The sequence below is a fragment of the Pelobates fuscus genome, chromosome 8 (genome assembly GCF_036172605.1).
Source record: "Pelobates fuscus isolate aPelFus1 chromosome 8, aPelFus1.pri, whole genome shotgun sequence".
NCBI lineage: Eukaryota > Metazoa > Chordata > Amphibia > Anura > Pelobatidae > Pelobates > Pelobates fuscus.
In genome coordinates this window covers 141,423,627-141,444,571 of record NC_086324.1, presented here as the reverse complement: position 1 = coordinate 141,444,571, position 20,945 = coordinate 141,423,627, and the positions used below count along the sequence as shown (strand labels likewise).

The window sequence follows — 20,945 nt, the reverse complement described above, 5'->3', positions numbered from 1 at the left end:
AAACGGCATTTGAAGATGTGAAGAAGGCTTTGATGAGTGCCCCAGCATTAGGTCTACCTGATCACACACGACCATTCTACTTATACGTACATGAGCAAAGAAGAATGGCTGTGGGAGTATTGACACAGTACTTGGGATCATGGCAAAGACCTGTTGCCTACATGTCTAAGCAATTGGATGCAGTGGCCAGCGGACTTCCACCTTGTCTAAGAGCCGTAGCTGCAGCCGCCCTGCTAGTAGCTGAAGCCGATAAACTCACTCTGGGTCAAGAACTTTATGTACGAGTTCCACATGCAGTACAGACGTTGTTGGATTACAAAGGAAATCATTGGTTTAGTAATAGCCGTATGACCAAGTATCAAGCAATGTTGTGCGAAAACCCAAGAGTGCATTTAGAGACTGTAAACACTTTAAATCCGGCTACCCTTTTGCCACAACCTACTGAAAGTCAACATGATTGTTTGGAAGTAATGGATGAAGTATTCTCAAGTAGACCAGATCTTCGTGATTTTCCCATCCAGAACCCCGATGTTCAATATTACACCGACGGCAGTAGTTATGTGAAAGAAGGGATCCGCTATGCAGGATATGCAGTAACAACAATAGACAAGGTGATAGAAGCTCGGCCACTGGCAAAAGGAACATCAGCACAAAAGGCAGAATTAATAGCACTAACACGAGCGTTACAATTGGCTGAAGGTTTAAGAGTAAATATCTATACGGACTCTAAGTATGCGTTTTTAACCACTCATGCCCACGGAGCTTTGTATAAAGAAAGAGGACTACTGAATTCAGAAGGCAAAGAAATCAAGTACGCAGCTGAAATCCTACAACTATTGGAAGCAGTGTGGGAGCCGAAAGAAGTCGGTATTATTCACTGTCGAGCGCATCTGAGAGGAGATGGTGATGTAACCAAGGGAAATCGGATGGCAGATAGTGCAGCTAAGCGTGCTGCCCAATCAGGAAGACAGGAGTATGTGGGGCATATAGCTGCTCTAATACCAACCCCACTGTCTCAATGGACTCCAGTTTATACAGCTCAAGAAGAGGAGTGGTTAAAGACTGAACCGGGAAAGCATTTGGAGAACAAGTGGTATCAGCTAGAAGATGGAAGAATAGTTATACCAGCATCACTAGCAGTAGAAATTGTCCAGAACTATCATAACGGGACACATTCTGGGAGAGACAGTACAGAAGAATCTCTCAGGAAACATTTCTACATACCAAGACTGTCCAACTTGACTCAGGCCATTGTACGTAGATGTGTAACGTGTGCTAAAAATAATGCAAGACAAGGACCAGTAAAGCCACCAGGAGTCCAGTTTATGGGGGGACTCCCCATGTCCGATCTACAAATAGACTTTACAGTGATGCCTAAATCGGGTGGACATCGTTACCTGCTGGTAATTGTGTGCACCTATTCAGGCTGGGTAGAAGCATGTCCTACTCGTACAGAGAAAGCAGGAGAAGTTGTGAGATTCCTGCTACGAGAAATAATACCCCGATATGGACTACCCTGTTCTATAGGATCGGACAATGGTCCAGCTTTTGTTCACCAGTGCCTACAACAACTGACTCATATGCTTGGTATAAAGTGGAGGCTTCATACTGCATATCGACCCCAGAGTTCTGGTAAGGTAGAGAGAATGAATAGAACTATTAAGAACCAGTTGGCTAAAATGTGTCAGGAAACCCAACTTAAGTGGAACGTTCTCTTACCCATAGCTCTATTGCGAATCCGCAGTACCCCTACCAGAAGGATGGGCCTCTCTCCTTTTGAAATTATGTATGGGCGACCACCTCCCGTACTTGGTAACTTAAGGGGGGATTTGAGTCAGTTGGGAGAAGGAATTACCCGGCAGCAGGTTGTAGAGTTGGGTAAGACTATGGAGGAGGTACAGAAATGGGTACAAGATAGATTACCTGTGAATATTTATCCCCCTGTTCATAGTTATCATCCAGGAGACCAAGTGTGGATTAAAGAGTGGAATAATGTACCGTTAGGGCCCAAGTGGAGAGGTCCTTATGTTGTTCTTTTGTCTACCCCTACAGCGATAAAAGTAGCAGAAGTGACTCCGTGGATACATCACTCCAGGGTTAAACCAGCAGCAGTCGATTCTTGGCAAGTTACAGCAGATCCAGAGAATCCCTGCAAGATCCGGTTGAAACGCACTACTCAGTCGGAGTAACGAGGAATTATTGTGGATTACAAATTTTATTGTTACAGGTGTGAGTGAGAAGGCCATAATAAAGCCTGTCCGCTTACCATCACATAGTGTATAAGCCAGGAAAGTCTCGAAGAGACACCTGTGAAGACGAGCAGAACTCCATTCCCTGCAGCCCTCACATCCTGGAAGCTGAGGTTCCATCGCACGGACGAAGACTGAGGATGACGGCGAAAGATGTGCTTTTGATTGTGTTTATTTACATGTGTTTTTATATTCAGGAAGGTAGAGGTACCGACACTCCTAGCTGTGAGGTATGCATTAAGACTACGAGAACAGGTAACCATATTTCCCAAACCCTAATTTGGCATTCACAATACGAGTGTAAAGGAGAGGTATCAAGATGTAGATACCTAAATATAGACTATAGTGTGTGCCATTTAGGAGTAGGAGAACCTAAGTGCTTCAGTCCGGAGTATCAACCTCGTACAATTTGGTTGACTCTCAGGAATGGAGATCCTCAGGGGACCCTAATTAATAAGACGGTGTTAGAATCCGTATATTCTTCGGGTGTTCTGCTATTTGATGCATGTAAGGCGATATCAAGTGGTAGAAAGCCGTGGAATGTATGTGGGGATCTTAGATGGGAGAGGACGTATGGATCTAACGATAAATATATTTGTCCCAGTAGTAAAAATAAATATGTGAGTCCTAGATGCCCAAATAAAGACTATAACTTTTGCCCATATTGGTCTTGTGTGGGGTGGGCGACTTGGGGACAGACAGTAGATAAAGACATGATAGTGACTAAGTTGCCGACTAGCCCATATTGTAAGTCTATGGAATGCAACCCAGTCCATATACTTATAAATAACCCCGACAAGTTCCTAGATAAGTATGGAAATTTATTTGGGTTTCAGATATACGGGACGGGTTTAGATCCTGGGACATTATTGTTTATAGGAATAGAGACTGATACGGTATCCTCCCAGACTCATCAAGTATACCATTCCTTTTATGAAGAGATGAGTATAGATAATAAGATCCCCCATAGCGCTAAGAACCTGTTCATAGATTTAGCCGAAAGTATTTCCGGTAGTCTTAATGTTACCAACTGCTATGTGTGTGGAGGTACTAACATGGGAGACCAATGGCCTTGGGAAGCAAAGGAGGTAATGTCCGGTTCTGAGGCAGTTGACCAACTAATATCTGCACAAGCCGATTATCATTTGAGTGTTAGAGGTAAATCTGAGTGGAGATTAAAGACCTCCATCATAGGTTATGTTTGCATAGCAAGGAAAGGAATAATGTATAATACTTCTGTAGGAGAATTAACTTGTCTAGGGCAAAAAGCTTATGATGATGATACTAAAAATACAACTTGGTGGTCGGCTTCAAATGTCTCAGAACCATCTAACCCGTTTGCTAGATATGCCAATTTAAAGGATGTGTGGTTTGATTTATCCATCACATCTACCTGGAGAGCCCCAGCAAATTTGTACTGGATCTGTGGTAAGAAAGCCTATTCGGAGTTGCCACAGGACTGGGAAGGGGCATGTGTGTTGGGTATGCTCAAACCATCCTTCTTCTTGTTACCGATTGAAACAGGTGAGACTTTAGGTGTTAAAGTGTATGATGTGAATCATAGGAAGAAAAGGGGACCCCTAGAGATAGGTACCTGGGAAGATAATGAATGGCCTCCCCAGCGTATCATAGATTATTATGGGCCAGCCACGTGGGCAGAAGATGGTACCTTTGGTTATAGAACCCCTATTTATATGCTCAACCGCATTATAAGGTTACAGGCGGTGGTTGAGATTATCACCAATGAAACATCACAAGCACTCAATCTCCTAGTGAAACATAATACCAGGATGAGGACAGCAGTATACCAGAATAGATTAGCCTTGGATTACCTTTTGGCAGTAGAGGGAGGTGTATGTGGGAAGTTTAACCTAAGCAATTGCTGTCTTCAAATAGACGACGAAGGGCAAGCAATAGCGGAGCTTACTAGCCATATGGTTAAACTAGCGCATGTGCCTACTCAGGTATGGAAAGGGTATAATCCAAGTAGTTGGTTTGGTAGCTGGTATGAGTGGTTTGGAGGGCTTAAGGCAGTGGTAGGTGGAGTCCTATTGATCTTATTGTTGTGTCTACTCCTACCGTGTCTTATCCCCTTAGTAGTTAGGTCTGTGCAAAGCCTGATAGGAAGTATAGCAGAGAGGAAGGCTGCTGCACAGATAATGGCGATATATAAATATAGGGCTCTAGATCAGGGAGAACCAATGCAGGAAGATGAATGTTGAAGATTCACATCATAAGATAAGTCTGGTCTGGTTCAAGGTAACTTGCGGTGTAAGCAAAACTAAGGTTATGTGATGCCTCAAGTAATTGTAAAATATCAAGAGGCATCAAAGGGGGGAATGTGGTGGAATCTCGGTAAAAATAAATTTAGTAGGCCGAGATTACCACGTGGCATGTGTATGTGCATATGCTGACGTATCGATCAGTTGGTTGCACGAGGCAAGATACGATCAGTAGTGTACGGAGCATGTGCAAGAATACAGGATATAGTATTCCCCCTCCTCCATTGTGCTGGACAAGCCATGCGGTCAAACAGGAAGTTAATTCTTATTGTGTTGATTGGTTAAGAGAATGTGCGGGTGGAGCTTAATATGGGAGGAGTTATATGCCTATATAAGGAGCCTGCACTATTGTCCGGGGCTCAGAACTTGTGGTATTTTGGTGACGCTAGTCCCTCTGAGTCCCGATCGGTGATCCAATAAAGAATCTCTTCCTTCCTGAAGAAACCTGTGTCCATCTCTCTGTACTTGGCTTCCGTCAGTTTCTCCGGTATCAAAATAAAGCAGTTTTCGTGTATAGATCATTCCCCTGCAATTTCACTGCTCAATTCACGATTCCATAGGGAAAGTATTGGATTGGCTGAAATCAGGTGGGATGGGGGTGGGACCAAACGCCGGCTTGTCCAATCAACACCCTTTTATAGAGATGCATTGAATCAATGCATCTCTTTGAGGAAAATTCAGAGTCTCCACGAATGGGTGCAGCACTTCCCCAGGAAGCACCTCCAGTGGCCATCTGAGGAGTCGCCACTGGAGGTGTCCCTAGGGGTCAATGTAAATACTGCCTTTTCTCTGAAAAGACGGTGTTTACAGCAAAAAGCCTGAAGAGAATGATTATACTCACCAGAAGAACTACATTAAAGGAACACTATAGGCACCTAAATTACTTTAGCTAAATAAAGCAGTTTTAGTGTATAGATCATTCCCCTGCAATTTCACTGCTCAATTCACTGTCATTTAGGAGTTAAATCACTTTGTTTCTGTTTATGCAGCCCTAGCCACACCTCCCCTGGCTATCATTGACATAGCCTGCATGAAAAAAAACTAAACTGGTTTCACTTTCAAACAGATGTAATTTACCTTAAATAATTGGATCTCAATCTCTAAATTGAACTTTAATCACATACAGGAGCCTATTGCAGGGTCTAGCAAGCTATTAACATAGCAGGGGATAAGAAAATATTAATTAAACAGAACTTGCAATAAAGAAAGCCTAAATAGGGCTCTCTTTACAGGAAGTGTTTATGGAAGGCTGTGCAAGTCACATGCAGGGAGGTGTGACTAGGGTTCATAAACAAAGGGATTTAACTCCTAAATGGCAGAGGATTGAGCAGTGAGGCTGCAGGGGCATGTTCTATGCACCAAAACTGCTTCATTAAGCTAAAGTTGTTCAGGTGACTATAGTGTCCCTTTAATAAAGCAGTGTATTATATTGCGATGGAGGGAGACCATTGAAAGGAGCAACTTACACTATTACAGGTTAATGTATTTAGAGACGTGCATTTTCTATTTAAAAAAACGTGACACTATATGTTAAAGGGACACTATATTCACCAAAACAACTTTAGCTTAATGAAGCAGGTTTTGTGCATATATCATGTTTCTAACATATCTGTATTTGGTACTTGCCCCTCTAACCTTTATATAAAAAAACTGTGTGATTCAAGATAGTGTGTCTCCTGACCGACAAAAAAAAAAAAAAAATATTGAATTAATGACTTCAGCTGAAAAATGGCTACTGATGCCTGGAACTTTATCGATTGGTTGCCTGCTGTCTCTGTCTCCACAAACCCTGTTCCAGTATAACGACAGTCCAAGAAGGACTGAGGCTGTCCTGCAGACAATAAGAGGCCAAACTCTGTATTACAACTTTGATATTTAACTCTTGTAAGTAGCTCTGTGCCTTTTTGCTGAAACACTAAGTACCGCTGATAATAAATGCCAAATGGTGATAATAAAATAAGGATGTGTGTATTAACACATTGTGTATACTATACCATGAAGTGGCTTTGGTTCCTCGTATGACATTCTTTGCAATGCTGATGGATTGTTGAACATGTCTACCAATCGACTTGGCTGTGCTCTGTTTTGGGGTGCTGGGGGCATTCTCATTGTATTCCTAGAGATTGTATCATAGTCTGCATCCATCTAAAGAAAAGAAAAAAATGTCAACATAGTTAAGAGATACTGCACTCAGTACAGAAAACAAAACAAAAACAAAACAGCCAAGTAACTGTAAAGATTTTTACACAACTGGTATTGCTAATCATCAAAAAAGAAAATACTTGTTTTATTAAAGGTTTTTTTGTTTTGAAGTGGTGTATGTATAATGTCTACTAGATGTATGTATAATGTCTATAATGTCTACTTTCAAACAATAACTAAAATTAAACATAAGCAAAATGCCCAACAAGCAGAATATGGCATTTGGTATGTCAACAATTTGGTACTCATATTTCCGTTCTGGTTTTCTAAGGGTATAAACAAATACAAAAATCAATATAAGATAGTCCAATAAAGTAATGTACTGTTTTTAGCCAAACAGGTCATGCTTATGGTCCGGAACTTGTTATGAACAACTCCATCTCAAACATCTGTACCAACCATATTGTCTGAATGGCAAAATGGAGATTTAAAAATAAATAAATAAAAGTTTATTTATCAAGAACCAACCACCTCTGACATTCAAAAAGTTATCATAATTATTCAACAAAAAAGGCAGTATTATTGTATAATAACTGCCATTATTAGGTTAAGGTAGGAACATTTATTACAAAGGGGGACATACCAATGTTTTTTTATCCATGAGCGGAGAAGGTTCAGGGGTACCAAATAGAGGTGTTCCTCCAGGGGTTTTCATATCTTGAATCATATTATTAACCGTGTCTGGGACATGTGACATGTCATTGCAGGTTTCCTGCCACTTAGGCAATTTAGAGGCGAGAAGTTCAGCTGCCTGAAAAGAGCAGAATGCAAAAATAAAGAGACTAATTATTTACAAGGTTAGCTATGCAAACACTTGATTTATTAATAAAATACATTTCTGGATTACTTTTCCATGATCTATGCAAATTCATTACTAAGAGGTGGTTATCTGGAGGCTCTGTTTAAAAACGTGTTAAAAAGAGTAATAGATGTTTATCAAGTGACATAGTTCTAAATGCTGGCAATTTTTAGAAGGACACTACAGGCACCCAGACCACCTATTTAAAATGAAATGGTCTGAGTGCCGTGTCCTCTCCGTTTTAACTGTGCAATGCTGCACATGCGCATCAGCCTCCCAATGCTTTCCTATGGGGAAGCATTGGATTGGCTAAGATCCCCATTATCGATTATCTCAGCCAAGGAAGCGAGATGGCAGAGCATACACAGGTGCTGCGAGGGGGAAAAGGTAAGTAAAATACCTTTTTTTTTTCTCCCTAGAGGTGAGGCCGGTTACCTAAACTGCCACCAGGGCACTAGAGAGTTAGGAAAACACATTTGTATTCCTAAAGCTTTAGTGTTCCTTTAAATTTCTAAATCCAAAACACAATAGAATTGTTAATGCTTAATGAATTTTCAAACTCCCGAGTCAAAGCAAAACTGACCATCTAAGTTCACACAGTCTTCTGTATGCAGTTAAAAGATATTTTCGAAATAAATGCTAACTTTTTGCTATGTTGACACATTTTTTTATGTTGAGGATTAAGTTAAAAGTTATCCAAAATTAACAGCCAACGCCACCTCAAAAAACAAACAAAAAAAAAACCCCACTGAAAAAACAAAACAAAAAAAAAGAAAAAACTTTTATTGAAGGAGCATTCACAGAAAAATGTGCCAACACGTCCATGAAATTTGAGTTGCTGTATTAGTCTAGTAACATAGATGCAAAATAATGAAGTATTGCAGTCTTTGTAAGACCTTGGTTTGCTTGTTTCACTGTGGTCAAAAATACTTTAGACTTGATGAAGGGAGGAACTGCCGAAATTTCTTAGTACAATAAAAAAAGATATTACAAGAAACTATAATGCTTCATTATTTTGCAACGAACATGTACAGGCAAGCAACATTACCGCAGTCTTGGTATAAATATTGTATTGTATAGAGAAATAATACATTTCAATAAATTTCAGTCTGTGTATACTGAGGCTTGTGCAGTAAGTGTGTTCTATTGAGATTAATGGGGGAATTGGACACTGTAACATCAAATGCAAAAGGATTTCTATGTGATATAGCAGGGGATGGAAACCTTCGGCACTGCAGATAGTGAGGACTCCATCTCCCCTGATCCTTTGCCAGCATTATGGCTGTCAGAGCATTACGTAGTACATTTCATCTGGTGTGCCAAAGGTTGTGTAACCCTGTGCTATACATTTCTATGCGAGTAACAGACTTGGCTTTGAGTTCCAGGGATTAACCTATGCATTTCTAAAGAGCTTCGAAGGAATCATTCACTACAAATGCTAAAGAAAAGTGATGATTGCAGGTAGGAAGAAAAAAAAAATAAAAAAATTATATATATATATTTTGCTCTTCTCCGGAGCCTCCCATTAATTCTTATTTTAAAATAAGGAGATGACAACTGCAATGTATTTTTAATAGTTTAAATTTAGTTTTATTAACCCCTTAAGGACACAACATGATTCCCTTTTATTCCAGAAGTTTGGTCCTTAAGGGGTTAAATTGAACTTCAGGTAGCACTTTGGCTTAAAACAAACGCTCTGCAAAGAAACTTCTAATGGCAGATGGCGGATTCTAATGCATTTGTGTTTGTGTTGATATTTCATGTATATTTCTATATCTGGTATTTACCTAACTAACAATACCCACTCCCAGACATACAGGAATGGCTGGGGAAAAAAAATGTACTAGGACAAAAGGGACCATTGAAACAGGAAGCCTGTGTCTCACATGACTTATGGACCTAGGGTTAACAAAGAGGAGATTAAGGTTGTCCGAAGATTCCGCTTAAAATCTCTATATAGTGAGAGGGCACCTGGTCTGCATCAATATTAAGAGTAATAAACTTCAGAAGAGGAAAGACAATAGGTAGATATTTTATCATGTCCTGAAACATTCTATAGACTCTTCTGAATATTTCAAAATAATGAAAGCACCACTGCCAGGTTGCACAGTAGGATCACTAGAGATCTTGTACTTGTGGACTATGAGTGAAGTTTGATTCTCTACGTGTTTTACCTGTACATGGTAAAAATTAAGATGACTGCTGAAACTACAATGCTTGTCCACCAGGAAACAGAAACGGCGCTTTTCTTCGAGGAGAGCTTCCTTGCAGCCCTCGGCTATAAATTTCTGCATATCATTCTGTCTGGATGTAATGGTTTCCAAATACTAATGGGGTAGAGGAAAAACCAAAAAAGTTAAATATATAAACATTTTAATAAGGACACACACAAAAAAAAAAAAAGCAGAAATGTCCGATACAAGATTAGAAGGAACACTTTTTTTTCTCAAATTATAATGTTTCCCCACTTTTGTCATTTTAATAATATTATGGGCAATGCTTAACATTTGCTGCAAATAAAGAACTGTGTCTTTACTTTCTGACATTGAGAATCCTTATTTTCTGCTTTCAGGTTACATACATATTAAAATTTAGCTCTCTGTCCTAGCCCATATAAATGACATAAGCAACCCTTTAAATAGGTTAGGCGACTGCAGGTAGGTGTTGCGGGTTATACGCTTATCTGGCTGTAACTGATGGGAGCTGAAGTCCAATACCAGACGAAGCATTGACCTGCCTTGTCATAACAGAATGCCAGCCACAGTTACTGCTTTAAAAGACATTTAAAGACATTTGTTACAGACTGTGTTAAAGGGTTACTTCAAGCACCATAACCACTACAGCAGTGATTATAATGTCAGGAGCTCCCTGGTCTTAGTCTCCAGAAATGGGGCAAACTAGCAACAATTTGCCCTATAAATTGGACAGGTTCTTACTACAAGTTTACATTTCGAACGCTATAGTGTTCTTTTAATCTCTGTATGTGCAATGTTTCATATTGAAATAATGCATGCATATACAAACTCCAGACACTTAAAGGAAAACTCCAGTGCCAGGAAAACGTTTTCCTGGCACTGGAGGTTCCCTCTCCCTCCCCCCAATCCCCAGTTGCTGAAGGGGTGAAAACCCCTTCAGTCACTTACCTGAGGCAGCTACGATTTCCCTCGTCGCTGTCTACTTCTCCGCGCCGCTCCTCCTACTGTCTCCGTCGGCCAGTGGGCGAGACTGATCCCGCCCACCGGCCGAGGAGACCTAATGAGCATGCGCGGCAATGCCGCGCATGCGCATTAGCGCTCCCCATAGGAAAGCATTTAAAAAGATTTTCAATGCTTTCCTATGAGGAAATGAGCGACGCGGGAGGTCCTCACACAGCGTGAGGACGTCCAGCGACTCTCTAGCACAGATAATCTACGCTATGAGTCAGGAAGTGACCTCTAGTGGCTGTCTAGTAGAGGTCGAGTTAACCCTGCAAGGTAATTTATAAAAACTGCAATAATTACACTTGCAGGGTTAAGAGTAGTGGGAGATCACTCTAATGGGCAGAAGTGGTCTGGGTGGCTGGAGTGTCCCTTTAAGTGATCACGACGCCTGGAGTAACACTATTTTTTCGGGAAAATGACCTATATTATGTTCACAGGATTAGCTTGGTGACTTTTCATATGATCGCTCCAGTCACCCATTTACCAATTGTAATAAACAATTTAGACACATTTTGCATTAGAATCATTTTAATGTGTTGAAGGGATTCTCCACATTAATATTGAAGGTTATTTTGTGGATAGATAACTGAAGCCTGATGAGTATGATGCATCTGTTTCAAATATGTGAGCCACAGGTTTTTTTTTTTTTGTGTAAGTTTATTGAATTTTAAAAGTCATAGTAATTAGTAATAGGACAAGACAATAACCGTCTCCTGGGTACAAAAATGAAGAGGAACAAGGGTTTATATACAGTCAGGGTTTGCCAAAAATGTGGTTTAAATGTTAGTTTACAGAGAAAAAAAGCAGGTAACTGAAAATGGCTTTGGGGCTTGAAAAACCATGCTGCACTGTGCACGCCAAATGAGAAAACTACCAATAGAGGAAGGGAGAACATAAAAAAGGGGGTGAGGGTTACATAAGCATGGTGCCTGAAAAGGCAAGGAAAAGAGAAAAAGATGAGCAGTTTCCAGCAATCAATACCATATTCATCCCTTCATATTCTAGAAACAGGTTAAAACCATTACCTGATTTTTGTTACAGGGTTATATGAAAGAAAACATACCTCATTTTCCTTCAGTTCATATTTCGTAACATTTCGTGCACCCTGGCTTTTTCTCCTAAGCTTTTTAAGTTCTGTCTGAGACTTCTCGAGAGAATCCATTTTATTTCTGTGTTCTGTCTGATACCTCTTCAGGGTTGCCTAGAGTAGGAAAAGGTGCAATTACTTATACACTGTGAGAGAGTGAGATGTGTAGATTGCATTGGAAGCCTGGCATCCTTCAAGTATATTGGTATCTTTGGGAAAACCTCAAATGATACATGCCACACTACAATGTGTAGGAGAGAATTTTAGATGAAAGAGTATTACAGTCTGGAAAGGGCATAATGAAGTTAATTGTAATTGGTATGTTTATGCCACACTGATATGGCTCCTTCTCTAGGGTGGGATATTATAGAACAGGGGTAGGCAACGTTTGGCACACTAGACATTTATATTGTGAGTAAACTAGGGTGTTACTGGAACTTTACAGCCGGATCCACTTCCTTCCACTTGGCTAATGTGGAAGTGGACTAACTTGCCCTCTGTATTCTGTCTATACAACTTTGTGTGGCAATGACAGACAGAACAAAGAGGGTAGACTAAAATGCCCCTTGAATGCTGTAAATCCTTAATGATGTATTTAAGTAATTATCACAGAGCAGACAACCACAATATGTACTCAGAAGTGGTTTATTGGAGGCTCCAAAATGTTTCTCCAATGAATTTTATAGATCTGATTATTTCTTACAGGGAAGTAGTCAGTTGCAACTGGTGAGTGAACTCCTCCACCAGAATTTTTCTCCTCCCTATACAGTACAGAGATACACAATACAGAGAGCTGAACAGAATACACAGATGCTCATACAATAAAACAAGCTCGGCACAACATAAATATATCTATAAAATACATAGAGCTTAGTACAATACAGGGATAATACTACCATGTACAGATCTGTTTTGTGCCCAGTTCTGTGTATTATATCTCTCTTTTTTTCTCAAATATACCTATACAATACACAGCGCTGTTATAAAACAGGTCAGCTACACCATTAGCTCTCGGCACACAGGGTTTAAACAGCATGATACTGATAGACTCCTTATTACATTTGCCGGCAATATAATTTATCTGCAGTAGTAATATGAAGCCAAGAAGTAGCTGACGTAGTTAACAGAAGCAACAATGCTACAGAGTAAAACAGACTGAAATCAGAACCAGATCAGTCCTCAGAGTCACAGCCCCAGTCCTGAAGTTTGAAGCTTCACAACCTTTAAACTAGCCACAGCATGAGTGTCTCATGTCTCAGCTGTAGAGTGACTGAACAATTTGAAGAAGATGGTGGGTATGTGCAGGAGGAGTTATAAAAACTATTAGTGTCAGGCAGCACAATGCTGAGTGTCAGAAATGTCCCGTCCCCTTTGTCAGCCCTGGGTTTCCTTGGCTTTATATATATTAATTATATATTTTAATAATTCCCTTGCTTAATCAGCCCTCAGGCAGTCATTGGGGCTATTGGGGGAGAGAAAAAGATAGTATACACTTTTACACACACATTTGGCAGGTGGCTTCTTGCTTCTCTCTCTGTGGGCACTGTAACCCCACCCCCTGGTGTTATCAGCCAATGATGGCCATTAGTGATGTCCCGAACAGTTCGCCAAGAATCGTTTGCCGGTGAACATAGCGTGTTCGCGGCCGCGAACACGCGCGATGTTCGGTCCGCCCCCTATTCATCATGAAAGTGAGAGGGTCTGGGAGGGAGGGTCTGCTGCTGATTGGCTGGAATGTGTCTGCTGACTGTGAGGTACAGGGTCAAAGTTTACTCAATGATGACGAATAGGGGGCGGACCGAACATTGCGCGTGTTCGCGACTGCGAACACGCTATGTTCGCCGGCAAACTGTTCGGGACATCACTAATGGCCATAAATAGAGAGGCCAAGGGCATGTTCCCACTCATAGGCAGCTGACTTTGCTGCCCAGATGGCAATTCAATGGAATTCCTTCTTGAAACGAGACTAGGCATGTGCAAAACCTTCTGAAACAGGGCAGATTTCAAACCAGTCCCATTTTTTGACCTGTTTAGATGCTTTCAAGTAAGATTCTCCAAACAACTACCAATGAGGGGAAGGGGGCTGCAGGATTGAAACTTATTCTAGAATTAAAAAGAGACACTCATATTTTTGGCCTAACCACCCGCCCTTCCAGAAAAGGAATCTTAGTGTTTCTAAACTACAGCAAATAAATTTTGCCCCATATAAAACCCGGTGTAAAGCTGCCCCAATTTCCACTATGGACAAGCTTCCACTGTAAGTAATTGTCCAACTCATGTTACAATATGGATTCAACCAAAGTGGATCTTTCACTTTCTGAGGTCTTCTCATATTTTGCAAAGACCTTCGAAAGTGACAGATGGGGTGTGGGTCTGGTGGCTGCAGGGGAAGGTAAGATCAAGCTGTCCCTCATGGCTGCAATCTGCTGGTCCTCTTCAGCGTCTTCATAGCAGAGCAGGCCAATTCTCTGTATATTGTAAGCAGGATACCGCTTTTTATCTTTTACTTTTTGTACATACGTACTACACCATAAGACCTCTTTATTGTGTTTTCACATATATGCTGGACGGAAAGAACAACCAAGCAGAGCTACAAATATCCATAGACGGGGATTGTACCGTCCAGGCGCATTACAGCAGAGCTCTTAGCAGCTCTACCTATTGTGAGTTAGCACTCTATATTTCTACCTCAAATAGTCCAAGTTACTGTTACATATTGCACTATTCTTTGTCCATCTCTGCTTCCTTTAAGGTTACAGAAATCATCTTATCTCTGCATATGTAGACTGAGCATAAACGTATGTAAATATATCTTCTATTACATATCACCAATTTCTGTAAAAAATTTTTTTTTTGGGGGGCGCAGTTCATCACCCTGTTTGTTACTAGCTCTTCAACTTCTGGCACTTCAGTTGCGAGGAGCTGCTTCAGTGCTGTACTCTCACACATGCGCATGAGTCCAATACTGAGGTATATGGAGGATCCTCTTAGACCTTCCAACTAAATTGTTACTACAGCACTATAGTGTTAGAACCGCACTATAGTGTTTCTTTAAGTATTTCTGCTTTAAATATTTGGATTTTTTAAGGAATTTAGACTGACTGAAAGTCTAATGGGCATCAATATATCTTTTTAGCCTGCTATCTTGTATTATGGTTTCTGGTTTTATATATTATTGTCTTCCACCGAAAGCATGTTTAATAAAGCGATTAGTCTAAAGAAAGAAAAAAACAATATGTACATTAAAGGACCACTATAGTGCCAAGGAAAACATACTCTTTTTCCTGGCACTATAGGGTCTCTAGGTCCTCCCCACCCTTAGGGTCCCCCTCCCGCCGGGCTCTAGGGTGAGGAAGGGGATAAACAAACACTCACCTTTTCTCCACCGCTGGGCTCCCTCGGCGATGGGGACTCTCCGCCTCCTTCCTTTCCCAGTCATCGGCTGAATGCGCATGCGCGGCATGCTTTCCTATGGACGCTGCGCACCTCTAGCGGCTGTCAATGAGACAGCCGCTAGAGGCTGGATTAACCCATAGGTAAACATAGCAGTTTCTCTGAAACTGCTATGTTTACAGCAGAAAGGGTTAATCCTAGATGGACCTGGCACCCAGACCACTTCATTAAGCTGAAGTGGTCTGGGTGCCTATAGTGGTCCTTTAATAATATGATCAAAAGATGAATAGCCCTGCACTCTGTAATACATTTCCCCGCTGAATCACATGTTTACGGGTTAAAAATTTTTTTTGAAGGAACAAAAAAAAAATTTAAAAAAATACACTTACGTTCATATATTTAATGTCTTGGTCTGTTTTCCTTTCCAATTCTGCTATTATTTCTCTGTGGAACTTTCTAAACTGCAGGGGGGAAAAAAGGACGGAGATATTACTACACACATAACTTGCATGTTAATGCCATCATTAGTGCAGTACAGGGCCAGCATATGAAAAAAATAAAAAAAAACAACAACTATTCACACACAAGTAATACGTACATTCTCCTCTAGGCTGTCATTCAACTTTTTGTGAACACTGGATATATCTTGTAGGACAAAACCTTAAAATTAAGAAGAAGAAAAAAACAGACGTAAGAAAAAAACGTGTATAGTTATATTATTGTACAGGATCTGCATAAATGATTTAACAAACCAAATGTAATTGACTATATATTATGAACATATTGCAGCAGTATGCTGTGTACCGATATACAGCAATATTAATAATGTGTTAGTAATATCTACACTGATCAGCCAACATTAAAATCAACAACATTAAAATCACTGACAGGTGAAGTGAATAACATTGATTATATTGTTACAATGGCACCTGTCAATGGGAGGAATACATTATGCTGCAAGTGAACAGTCAGTTCTTGAATTCATGTGATGGGAAGCAGGAAACAGGGGCATGCAAAAAGATCTGAGTGACGTTAACATGGGGCGTGATGACCACGGTATAAAGGTGTCAGAACATACAATGCATCACACTGGTAACAGTGCCTATGATGACCCCTATCCAACAGCAAACGCACCTTTCAATGAGGACACAAGCATCAGAAGTGGACCATGGAGCAATGGAAAAAGATTGTCTGGTCTGATGATTCACATTTTCTATTAGATCAGTTGGCTGGCGGCTGTGCATCATTTACCTGTGGTAGAGATGGCAGCAGGATGCAGGCAGGCCGGCAAAGGCAGTGTTATGCCCTGATCAATGTTCTGCTGGGAAATCTTGGGTCCCAGCATTCATGTGGGTGTTACTTTGACAAGTACCACCAACCAAGAGATTGTTGTAGAACACATACACCCCTTCATGGCAATGGTGTTCCCTGATGGCAGTGGCCTTTTTCAACAGGATAATGCATCCTGCCACACTGCCAACATTGTTCAGGAATGGTTTAAGGAACATGATGAAGAGTTCACGGTGCTGCCCCTTGAATCCAAATTCCCCAGATCTCAATCTGATTGAGTATCATTGGGATGTGCTGGAACAACAAATATGATCCATGGAGGCCTCACCTCGCAACTTGCAGGACTTCAGGGTTCTACGGCTAATGTGTTGGTGTCAGGTACAACAGGACACATTCAGAGATTGTGTGGAGTCCATTCCTCAACACATCAGATCAGCACAAGGTGGACCTACACAATATTAGGCAGGAGGTCTAAATGTTGTGGCTGATCAGTGTATATTGCTTATACTGAAGTTGTTGGCAGAGCAGAGGGGTCTGGATGGGATTAGCTATGAGAATAGGTCCAAAGTTATGAAATGAGTTGCAATTAAGTACCAGGATCTTAAATGTTATAGCAGTAAAGAATGCCAGAGGGTGTAGGTGCAAGAGGTCAGAAATATGAATCTGAATTGTGTTAAAGGATTACAATATTATACCTTTTGGGGCTGTTCTGAGACAATTTAGGTGACTAACTAAAAATGTATGCAACTTAAATGTAATTTAGAGTAAGAACAATGCATCTTATTTACAAAGACTGATATCTAAACACATTCTTACTTGGGTCAGAAGAATTTAGGATTTAAAATAGGCACTTTCCCTCCTAAATATGGACACTTGGGGCATGTGCAAAATATTGTACGTATCTTGTCATCTTGTGCTTTCCCTCAATAGTACTATGAAAATTAAAGATGTACAACAAGATTGCATTCTATCAGAGTTATTGCAGGAATTCAAAGTGAATTCAAATTTTAGATCAAATCTGACAATTGAACACATGATGACTTGAGAAATGTTTCCAGTTAGCTTTTGTAGCATTAAAAATTCACATTGAAGTTCCAACAATTTAAACTTTAATGAATAACCCTGTGAATTATCACTATTGGTATTTACATAGCACCAGCTTATTCTGCAGCACTTTACAATAAAATGAATCACGTATCAATTATAAAATTAAATGAATGGCTGTTCTTTTACTCATCAGCATAAGCAGACAAGCAGGCTACTCTCCCATATAGTAAAGTATCATCTGTAGATGACTTGACAGTTTCACAAAAGACAGGGGGAAAAAACAATATCTAATGGAAAAAAAAAAAAACAATCCTGCTCTAAGCAACTGATAACATTTCTGCAAATTATAGAATGTTTTTCGTGCTCTTAACACCTGCCTGGCACTTGTTTGGGCAACAGAAAACACAAAACACATGTCGACAGTAAAAATACTGTATTGTTGAACAATAAAATCACCTGTGTCTTGTGTAATGGTGACACAAAGCTCCAGTGGCACTTAAGGGGTCACTCCAGACCCCTAAAGCACTTGAGCTTGCTGAAAAGCTTTGTGTGAAACGAGTGTTCTCTTTTTTAATTTCCAGAAAGTGCAAGTTTCAGTAGAAATTGACACTTTTATAAATCAACCTGGTTACCAGAGGTGTAACTAGAAACCATGAGGGCCCCGGTGCAAAAATTGCCCTGTGGCCCCCTTATACATTGCCCCTCCACACAAACACACAAACACACATACACACACACACACACACACACACACACACACACACACATACAAACAGACCTATACATACACACAAACAGACACACACACATACACAAACAAACAGACATATACACACACACACACACAAACAGACATATACACACACACACACACAAACAGACATATACACACACACACACACACACACACATACAAACAGACATATACACACACACACACATACAAACAGACATATACACACACACATACAAACAGACATATACACACACACATACAAACAGACATATACACACACACATACAAACAGACATATACAAACAGACACATATACACACACATATACACACACATACAAACAGACATATACACACACACAAACACAGAGACATATACACACATATACAAACACACAGACATATACACACATATACAAACACACAGACATATACACACATATACAAACACACAGACATATACACACATATACAAACACACAGACATATACACACATATACAAACACACAGACATATACACACATATACAAACAGACATATACACACACACAAACAGACATATACACACACACAAACAGACATATACACACACACAGACATATACACACACACAAACAGACATATACACACACAGAGAGAGAAACATTCATACAGACATACATGCAAACAAACACAAACAAAATATTTTAGTCACTACATTTTAGGTGCAGGAGGGTTATATTCCCGGGGGTCCCGTGGTGGCTCAGCCTGATGGGAGTCAGAGTCCCTCCTCCTGCGGGGCTCTGTGATTGCTGAGAGGAAGTGACCAGGGCAGTCACTTCCTCCCAGTGGCTGAAGTCATCACAGGGGGCCCAGTCGCGCTGTTAAAGCGCCGCAGCGTTGACCAGGTCCCCTGGTAATTCATTGCCAACGGGTGGTGCTAACAGCATGGGTCACCGATGGGCCCCTTCACTGCGGCCCCGGCGGTTAAACCGCGCGGGCCAGGGCCGCAACACATAGTCGCAGGTCGTAGGGGTCCGCAGGAGTGACGGGCCAAGTTGCAGCGGCAACCCCTGCGACTGTGGTAGTTCCGCCACTGCTGGTTACATCCCCTTGGCTTTCAACCAGACAACCGGTCCTGTTACTTCCTGGCAATTTAGCTCAGTGGAGCTAAAATCAAGAAGCCGCAATTACCTTGCAAAGACTTCTCATTGAGCTGCATTGGGAAGTCTATGATTGGACAGCTACAAAAAAAATATGGGCGGAGTTAGAAGGGGAGAACTTGTAAAGGCAGCAGACCTGAGATCTGCAGTTTTTGCAAACTGTTTTTAGATATAACTCCAATGAAAAACAGCATATTAATTGCAAACATGTTTTCATTTTGGGATATCTGCTGAACATTTATTTTTATTTTTGTATTTGGGCAGTGAGTGTTCCTTTAAAATACCATTTACTGCATCTTAAGTTGTAGTGTATCCTTTTTGCTTGTAAAAAAAAAAAAAAGTGTGTGGTTTTAGGTTCGCTCAAAAAAGTGGACATCAGGTTCTTTTTGTAAAAGGTTGGCCCCCTACATGACATTTTTAGGGTCAAACCAAACAACTCCGGTTATAATTTTCAAAACATCTGTTTGTTTTGTGGCTAGATTCCAGGCCATAACATGCTTCCTGCAAAATTGCCAGACTCAATGCATACGGTCAAATATAAAAAAAAGGATTCTTTAGAAAAATAAAACGTGTTCATGCTTGTAAAAGGAACAAGGAAGCTAAAAATTGAATCCATTCTACATTGTGGACAATAAAAACATGGATAGGGGCCTTTACCGGGTAGTCACCTCCTGAATGTCATGCGATTTCGGTTCTACCCGCAGCATTGCTGTAATTTTTTATTTGCTCATTTATTGTGCTAGCTGAAAAGGGAAAGGCGTGACCTTGCTGTAAAAACGCAGGACTCGCCTAGAAAGAAAGAAAGTTGATGTGTGCAGTTTCTCTATTTATGTTGACTGATCAGATCCTACATTACCTGTTATGTATTTTTCCATTTCATTTACCAGGAGATAAATATTTGATGCATTGTAGGTGAGGAGTTAAGTAATCCGTACTTGCCAATGTTGCTGGTACATTCAGTGGGCTGATCTACAATGTGTGTCATTGCATCTGTTCAGCAAATGGTGGTAAACACAATGTTGAAAAATAAAGGTAGAAGACCCAAATGTTGGAATACTATGAGCCTTAAATGGTCAGTGTTCCCAAAAATGTCCACCTTCTGAGGCAAAAAGTATAGAAAGTGGGTAGAGATTTAGAAATCTATGAGCATGATGGGTAAAAACAAGGTTCCCAGTTGGAGAAGGCCCAATGAGGACCTGAAGACCAGCAAACATTTCCTAAGATTCTATGACAATCCCAGACAGTTTTCTGGTATATTAAGCATTCATTATTGAGGATCATATATAACTAAGTAGAAATGAACAAGTAAAAATAAAATGTAATGAAAGAAGCTGTATAATAATTCTAAAGATTCCATAAAAAGCAATATGGTGTTTCATTCACACATTTTTCTCTAAGCTTGAGGCCAATTTCTCCATTTTATATCTCCTAAATCAGGGCATAATAAAAAAAACACCCTGTGCTATCTCCATGTATGGTTGCTTAAAACAGGTGAAATTCAACATGACAGACATACAA

The 20,945-nt window shown here is 40.4% G+C and overlaps 1 protein-coding gene across 2 annotated transcripts in view; it reads right to left on the bottom strand.

Moving 5' to 3' along the window:
• Nucleotides 1–20,945, bottom strand: part of BAIAP2L1 (BAR/IMD domain containing adaptor protein 2 like 1) — a 133,959-nt gene that overhangs the window by 21,144 nt on the left and 91,870 nt on the right. For both annotated transcript variants that reach the window (XM_063430370.1, XM_063430369.1), the window contains exons 4-9: nucleotides 15,811–15,872; nucleotides 15,602–15,673; nucleotides 11,796–11,933; nucleotides 9,707–9,859; nucleotides 7,317–7,484; nucleotides 6,526–6,676 (exon numbers count right to left, since the gene is read on the bottom strand). In XM_063430370.1, the coding sequence (XP_063286440.1) occupies nucleotides 6,526–6,676; nucleotides 7,317–7,484; nucleotides 9,707–9,859; nucleotides 11,796–11,933; nucleotides 15,602–15,673; nucleotides 15,811–15,872 (744 nt within the window). The remainder of the gene's footprint in view (nucleotides 1–6,525; nucleotides 6,677–7,316; nucleotides 7,485–9,706; nucleotides 9,860–11,795; nucleotides 11,934–15,601; nucleotides 15,674–15,810; nucleotides 15,873–20,945) is intronic.